The 8,756-nt window shown below is 39.1% G+C and overlaps 1 protein-coding gene across 1 annotated transcript; it reads left to right on the top strand.

Annotated features, from left to right (window-relative positions):
* Positions 1-397: 397 nt before the first annotated feature.
* On the top strand, positions 398-8,006 carry LOC143884895 (RNA-binding KH domain-containing protein PEPPER-like). The gene is made up of 6 exons (XM_077388742.1): positions 398-864; positions 4,569-4,815; positions 5,361-5,506; positions 5,593-5,853; positions 7,134-7,328; positions 7,472-8,006. The coding sequence occupies exons 1-6, from the start codon at positions 490-492 to the stop codon at positions 7,658-7,660; spliced, it is 1,413 nt and encodes a 470-aa protein (XP_077244857.1). The 5' UTR covers positions 398-489; the 3' UTR covers positions 7,661-8,006.
* Positions 8,007-8,756: the final 750 nt, after the last annotated feature.

Below are 8,756 nucleotides of genomic sequence, written 5' to 3'. Positions count from 1 at the left end.
AGCTTTAGTAGCAAGTTTCTGAAATTTAAAACCTCGTGGTCGGGGACTTGCTAGCGTCCATCGCAAAAGGCATTTAGCAGATGGCCTGTTGCACCTGGGAGTAACCACATAGGCTCACTTTTCAGCAGAATTTGTCTTCATCCACGAGATGGCTGCTGTAATGCAACAGACCATCCGCGAAATGCCTTCTGCGATTGACGCTAGCAAATCCCATCGTGTCTATCCTGGCGTCTCCTTAATTAGTATTGCTGAATGCTGACCATTTAGGTGTAAAAACAAGTAGAAAGCGTGCCATTATCAAGACCTTACAGCACCGATACACGTCAAAATGCGAGGGATAACGTATCCAAAACAAATCTAAAGCGTGCGAAAACAAATCTAAAGCGTGCGAAAAATGACCTAAAACCCTCGAATAGCGCAATGAGCCCCTGCTATAAAAACCCACTGCGTGAAAGAGGGCAAATGTTCTAAACCCTACTTCAACATCCCATGGATACCACTCTCCCTTCCGAATCTTCCGGTGATGGAACCACCACTTTGCCGGAATCCGACCCAGTTCCTGCCACTTTAACTTCCTCCGACACCGTTGCCGTGGCAGAATCTGATCTATCTGCTCAGCCTCCGGTTTCTTCAGCAACAGAAGCTCCGGCGGCAGCAGCAGCCGAACCTCCGGCGATGGTGCAGACGCCGGCCGAGAAGAGATGGCCGGGGTGGCCGGGGGACAACGTGTTTCGCCTAGTGGTTCCCGTTCTCAAGGTCGGAAGTATTATTGGAAGAAAGGGTGAGCTCATCAAGAAGATGTGCGAGGAGACACGGGCCCGCATTCGCATCCTCGAAGGCGCTATTGGCACTTCCGATCGCGTCGTGAGTTTCTCTACTCCCTTTACTTTACTGCCATTTCTAGGGTTTCTTTTTTCCTTTCTGTTTATGTTTTTTGTGGAATTTCTTCATATTGATTTTATCGTTTTCCTCTATTTTACTATTTCTGTTTGGCTTCTTGTTGGATGAGAAATTCTAGAATTCTTTCTTCACCAACATAGGGGTTGATTTATGATTGTCGCGTTGATAACTTGATATTAGGGTTTTTTTTTCTTTCAAAGGAAGATTAGATTAGGGTTTGTGCCTTTGCATTCCTATTTTACTCCTCCTCCTCCTAGGGTTTGAATGGAGTATGATAGATTTTTAATGCGTATATTAATGCATGCTTCCATTTTAATTATAAAAAAGAAAAAGAGATAAGATTAGGGTTTCATTTATTTCGATGCAATTTCGATACAAAAAAAAAAAGATGAACATTTTCTTAGAAAAAATTGTTCATCTTTGGCTATTTGTAATTTGTTTAGTAATTACACAAGTTGTGAGAGATGGTGATGCCCTCGAGATATATAATTGTGTGTTAGACACAAATGGTTACTAATACATATGTATGAAAGGGAAATGCTAGAGACCGCGTAGGTGGGTGATGGACATGTCCTATAAACCGTGCTTCTTTTTTTTAAAAAATTCTATCTTTTGTCTCCATTGGTTAGTTTCCCTTTTTTTTAACAGTGGTTGATTTTATCAAAAAACTGACCGAGGAGAAAAATACAGTTAAAAGCAAATAAAGATAAAGAACAATGGATCAAGGAGGCATAAAGTCAAAGAGGGCCAGACTATCTCTAAGGACACACGCTCTAGTCAGCTGGTCAGCCTCACTATTGGCTGATCCTTTTACACGACGATAAACTATATTGTGGTTCTCTAAGGACACACGCTCTAGTCAGCTGGTCAGCCTCACTATTGGCTGATCCTTTTACACGACGATAAACTATATTGTGGTTCTCCGTACGGTCCATCCACCTTATATAAAGTGCACAAACCTCCATTTGGGGTGACTACCCATCAACCATCTTATGACATTGAGAGAGTTGCCTTCCTCTATTAGCCTGTCCAAATTCCATCCTCCACCAACCTGAATCCTTGAAGCACTACTCGAACTTCCGCTTCATTTGAGTCTGAAAGGCCAATCTCGTAGATCCCAAATCATTCCTTATAAGGCCTTCTGTGCCATTCCTACTTGGATTGCCTAAGCTGGATCTGTCAAAATTGAGTTTCAACTTCCCTCGCTCAGGGGGGAGACCATTTAGGAGCAAGGACTTCTCTTTGCACCCTACCTCCAATAACTTCACTCTAGCCATGCCAAAGGTTAGTGTATGAGGTGAACCTGAAGCAAGAAAGGACCTTCACCCATGATATCGCAAGCGATGTCACCTTAGTGTATAGGAATACAGGGCCTTTAGATAATCCTTCAAATATCCTTGCATTTATTTTCTTCCATATCACCCAAAAGGTTGCTAGAAGGAAGGCTTTCCATAATACCTCCCTTTCTCCTTCCATGAACAGAAAGGCCAAATATTAAGTAAGTGTGGCACCTTCGATGGGAATACCCAAGACAATCCAAATCTCATCAATATATGACTCCTAATGCTTCTCGCAATGCTGTAGTGAATGAACAGATGATCTGCCGATTCTCCCGCCTCTCGGCATAAGGTGCAATGATCCACAATAATCATGCTTTGCTTTCACAAATTCTCCACCGTGAGGATCTTATCTTGGAAAGCTATCCATGCAAACACACAAATCCTCGGAGAAGCCTGGATGCTCCACACCCTAGCTACACCAGAGACTCTAGGGCAAGGAACAATGATGTTGTAAAACGAATTGACACCACAAGATCCAAACCCTTTTGTCCTTTCCAGTTCTTTTAATATAGCATGCTTCCAATATCTCCAATAGTCTAGCTACCCTGTCTATCTCTCTTTTGAAGAAATTCCTTCTAAATAAATTAGTCCATGATACCCGTCCCTTCCAATCTCACAAAACAATCCTCAACAAATGCTTCCTTATTTAAAGCCATTGCAAATAGGTCTGGGAATGCCTCACATAGCGGTCGATCATGGCATTGCCAATCGCCATGATCAGTCCAGAATTTAATCATGTCTCCTTTATAAACTTTGAATCCGATACCTTCATTGAACTTATATGATTGCTTCTTAATATCCCTCCAGGAAGTAAGCCTAGCCTGATTATATCTATCATGAGAAGACCAATTGCCTGAAGAGCTCCGTACTTGCTGACGATCACCTTTACCCATAGATAATCCCTCTCAAGACCAAATCTCCATAACCATTTTCAAGGAGAGTCGAGTGTACTCCTTTAAGCCTCCTTATGCCTAAGCCCCCTGCTTTCAAAGGCTTGCACACTTCTTCCCATCTCACTAAAGACATCTTCCTTCTTTCATCTGAACCACTCCATAAGAATCTCTGGATTTGCTCAGTCCGATTTACAACACTTGCTGGGCACTTAAAAGCAGAAAGATGGTAAATTAGGATGTTCGCAAGTACCGCTTTTATTAAAGTTATTCTTCCTCCCTATGATACCAAGACTGGACTCATTGTTTAGTTCTTTTATTTAAAGCACTAAAACTAGGTGTTTATTTTGCAGAGTGCCTTTTGTAACAGGACCTCTGTTTTCCATGTATAATAACAAGATTTAATGGCTTGAAACCATACTTTTCATCTTGGTCAGATGTTGATATTTCTTGGTATCATGCCCGCACGCTAAGAGGCAGGTACACACACACACATAGGGAAGTGATATCACTATCAGCACTGCGGTGTTTTGATATTTCCGCGGAAGCTTCTTAGTCTTTCAGTATGTAAGGGGCTTGTGATAGCTTTTTGGGAACTGTACCCTTTAAATACTAAAAGATAAGAAGCTTCCACAGAAATATCAAAACATTGCAGCGTTGATATCATTTCATATATATATATATATATATATATATATATATATATATATATATACATATGCCATATTTTTTCGTCTGATATAAATAGCGAAACCTGATAAAAACTTTATGCTATCTTTGTCTATTATTTTGATACGGTTATATTTTATGCGTTCACGACCTGGTCTTGGTTTTGAACTCTTTCGAGCGAACCACTTTAAACATGTTTTTTGTATTCCCATCAAAGTGTCCTGTCGTTTTATTCATCTATGGTTGTTGGTGTGGATGGAAAGTTTTCACTTTGATGCAGAGAAATATCATGTCTGATATGGTTAACCTGGGCTACTGCTACGCGCTACTGCTACCCCCTCCCCCACATCCTGCTTGATGAATTGATGACCCCTTTTTTTCATTTGGAAACTGCAAGTTCTTGATTTGAATTTTTCAAATATCTTGGAAAGAATTAGAATAATGAAGAATTCAAAATAATATTTGAGTTTTTATATCTTGATTTTTTTTATTTATTTGATTATTGCTCTTTCCAATAGAAAATTTTCATTTATTCTTTATTATTATTTCAATTGAAGTTCCCAATCTAGTAAAATAGTTATCAATACGAGGTCCCATGTCTCATGTCAATTGCCAAATATATGTCAAAATTTAAGACCAGTGGATGGTTGTAACTTGTCTTATATTACAGCCATATGTTTCAATGCTGCCAATCATCCTTCTTTAGCCTTCTGAACTGTAATTAACTATATGGTTTTCTTTGGCCCAATGTTCTTTGTTATTCTTATAGGTTTTGATATCTGGAAAAGAAGAACCAGAAGCAGAAAAATCCCCTGCAATGGAGGCTGTACTAAGGATATTCAAACGAATTAGTGGAATATCCGAGGGTGAGGGTGATGGTTCCGCTGGAGGTACAATATGTTCTGTCCGATTATTGGTGCCATCCTCACAAGGCATCAACTTAATTGGAAAGCAAGGCTCTCAAATCAAATCAATCCAAGAGAGTACAGGTGCCTCTGTGAGGGTGCTATCTGGAGGTATCTTACTTCTCAAAATTTTCCCTTGAATATAACGTTTCAGGCAGCAATGATTGCCTTCTTTCCTCCTGTAATGTTGTTTTTTTCTTCACTCTTATAAAACCGCCAATAATTATTTTCAATATCTTTCGCATTAATTTATATCATCTGAAGTGAAATTTTGGAATTTGGTCGATGAAAAATGGACATATGATTTAAGTTCCTTTCTTCTTCTTCTTCTTCTCTCTCTCTCTCTCTCTCTCTCTCTCTCTCCTTTTTTGGTCTCGTCCAGGTTTACCTTGTGCTAGTTCTACTTGTTTTCCTAAATAAATTTTCTTTTATTTTTCATAAGAAACTGTATAAGAGATAGGGGCATACAGGTTCTGTATTTACATATAGTTAAATCATTATATGGCATATCCATTGGGTAAAGGATCTCTGTGTTTAGACTTTAGAGCACATGTATACTTTATTTCTAGATATATTTGAAGCTACTCTTTATCACATTTGTGCTAAGAATTTTCTTTTGATGACATGGTATGTGACACATGTATCTCTTGTTATAGAGGAGCTGCCATATGCTGCCTCAGACGAGAGGATTGTAGAGATACAGGGAGAGTCTTTGAAAGTTATCAAAGCACTTGAAGCAACTGTTGGACATCTTCGGAAGTTTTTGGTTGATCATAGTGTCATTCCTTTATTCGAGAAGACTGTAAGTTTTTTATGCTTGCTGCCTAAATTGGGTTATTCATATGCTTATTATTTTGTTCTAAGGTTTGTTTTGGTCCCACTTGGCAGTATAGTGCACCAGTTTCTCATGATCGAGCAGTAGACACCTGGGCTGATAAATCTCAATCCTTGATACACACAGCTTCACAAACTGGGATTAGCAATGATTATCCTCTCTCATTGAAGAGGGATTCTTTGTTTCTTGATCGTGAAACACTGCTGGAGCCACAAATTCAACATACTGGCCTGTCTTTATATGGACAAGACCCTGCTCTTAGTGGATTACGTTCTTCAGGACTTGGGCGTTCTACTGCTCCTTTAGTTACCCAGGTTTGATTTTCTTTTTTCCATTTTATATTTGTGTGTATATAGGGGCTGATAACGGGACGAGTCACAATGTTTTCACTTCTCTAATTGGTTACTGAGAGAGTTTTGTGAATTGCAATAGTTTTTTTAACCAGCTAGCAAAAGCTATTACAATTCCCCAAGAGCTCTCAGCAGCCCAATTAGAGAAGTGAAAACAAGGTGATTCATCTCATTATCAAAACATGGTCGTGCTTATATCAGTCCCCATATCTATATATCATGACAGTTCAAGAGTTAATATTTTTGATGTAGCGATAAGGAGCTTCAATATTGTCGGTGTTATAAGACATAGATAGCAAGGGTTCAATTGCTCACTCGATATCACGACATTTAAAGTTGTAATCAATTTCTGATGTCAATTTTTGTATGAAGGCATGAAACCAGGAACAGGTTCTTGGTTATGGGTTCTCGAGGACCCTCCCCCTTCTTGGCTATGATTTTGTGAGGATACCAGAGGCTTGCTCGATCCTTCGCAAGTTAATATGAATGTATCATTATAGTTTGGAGCCCTATTGACTAAAAGTGACCCTTGACAATCAGGGCTTTGGAACAGCTGGTTCAAGTTAATTTGTGTTGATTCATGATAATACTGATTACGACAATTAATTGCTATATAAATAAGGACAATACCTTCCAAATTTCAACAATTGATGAGAGAAATATATTATTTATTATTTCTTTTTGGCATTTGTCATTTCCCCCTAAACATTATATTGCATCCAACATTCAATCTATTAGGGAAAATCAGTCTGTTAAAAGTACAATCCTATAACACCAAAGCTTGGAATTCATATACAACATCATGGTTTCAAATTTCAGTTTATCTGATGCCAAATTTCGGCTGAAAATATTAAATAATTTAAAAAATTGAGATTTTTGGTTGATTTTCCTTAAATTTCGGACCTTAAATTTCGGTCGAAATTGTGTAACGATTTGGGTATTTGCGATATCAGTTTCGGGGTTGACCAAAATCCAAAATTTCTGTCCGAAATTTTGGATTTCGGTCAAAATTTAAAACCATGTACACCATGGTCGAAATTGTGTAACGATTTGGGTATTTGCGATATCAGTTTCGGGGTTGACCAAAATCCAAAATTTCTGACCGAAATTTTGGATTTCGGTCAAAATTTAAAACCATGTACACCATAACCACTTGACCGCAAGGCCTTGCTACAACCCTATTTGCTTCTTTGCCCGTGCCTGTTATTTTCCCTGATTGTGTCTGTAACTGCTTGTGGTCACAGATGACACAGACTATGCAGATTCCTCTATCATATGCAGAGGACATCATTGGTGTTGCAGGAGCAAACATTGCATATATACGCCGTACAAGTGGCGCAATCCTCACCGTTCAGGAGAGTAGGGGCTTGCCTGATGAGATCACAGTGGAGATTAAGGGCACTTCAACACAGGTCCAGACAGCTCAGCAGCTTATTCAGGTAAAGAATGTTCATCTTCTTCTCTAGCATATAAGTAAGAAATTTTGTTAGACAAGAAACCACAAATGAGGTTGATGTAGCTTCCATGTTACAGTACACAGAGAGAGATTATTCTCTTATTGTTTCTATTCATTCATCGCCAGGATTTTATTGCTGGACACAAAGACCCAATCACCAGCAGCTATGGCAAACTTGATACTGGTTTGAGGTCCTACTCTCAGTATTCCAGTACCACTTACCCATCATCGTCATTGCCAGCACCATCACTTGGTGGGTCACTTGGTGGATATGGGTCATCTGGAGTGGGAGGATATGGCAATTACAGGCTCTAAACAATCACAATGCTTGCCCGTTATGACTGCCCTGTCTACTTTGTTAGGTTGGTTTCTCTTTAGAAGAACAATGAATTTGTGACTTAGTCTTGTAAAGTTCCAGAGATGGGTTTTGTGCCTCTCGTTTTCACATTTAAGTAGTGACAATCTTATCAGTCCATTCTCGTGACCAACTGTTCTACTTCATGAATTGGAGAAAAAAAAGAAGCAAGGCTGATGTAGTCTTTTTTTGGGTAAATGTTAAATTTATTAAATTTAGGCTTTGGAAACATATAGTTTTGTTCTGTTTGTGTACCTTCTTACTTCCTTTGGGACAAGGGGTTCTTTATTTATGCCGGATTGAATCTTTTGTTGGTTGTTCATTGAACTTGTTTTCAAACTACAGGAATCTTAGTTTCAGACGCTGTTTGATACTGAATAGGTTTCTCTTATATCATAGTACTTAATTCAGGATTCAACACTATTTCTAGGCTGATCATTAAGACTCTTTTATTACTTCTAGTGGTATATGAATATACGATGTATAACCAGGAAGCTTTTTTCAGGATAAATTAGTGTATGCAAGTGGTGAGAGAGGGGTGGGAAGGTGGGAGACACTTGAGAGGGTGCGATTGAGTTGAGGGTGATTAGTGGCTAACAAATCAGGAAAAAGTCGATTGTATTTTGAGCAGAGTTTTTTGTTTCTTTGTTTTTCAGGCTTTTCTTGCCCTGTCCTCACCCAGTCCACCTCGTGTCTATCCCTCTCCCACCATTGGGTCAGCCAATATTCCAGGAGAAAAAAAATTCATGGTAGCCAAACATGCCAGTAAGAAATTACCATTTTAGGAAACGTTTGTTCAGTGCATACACAGCAGGTGAGTAATTTTTAATTTTTTTGAAAGTTTACAATTTTATTAAAAACCCAGAACCAAAGCGCAAACGAGAAGTACCAGATGTCCCCAGAGGGCCACAATAAAACCACACCGCCTTAGTCAGCAGTAGGTATATTTGCATCCTCTTAAAAACAACTAACATATCATTCCTAGTAACTCCGTCCTTTGCTAGTTTGTCCACTTTTGTATTAGCCGATCTCCTTCGATGCACCAATTGCGGCTTT

The sequence above is a fragment of the Tasmannia lanceolata genome, unplaced genomic scaffold (assembly GCF_043159265.1).
Source record: "Tasmannia lanceolata isolate RefF3 unplaced genomic scaffold, GAP_Taslan_0.1 ptg000008l, whole genome shotgun sequence".
Classification (NCBI taxonomy): domain Eukaryota; kingdom Viridiplantae; phylum Streptophyta; class Magnoliopsida; order Canellales; family Winteraceae; genus Tasmannia; species Tasmannia lanceolata.
This window is presented reverse-complemented; position numbering and strand designations above follow the sequence as displayed.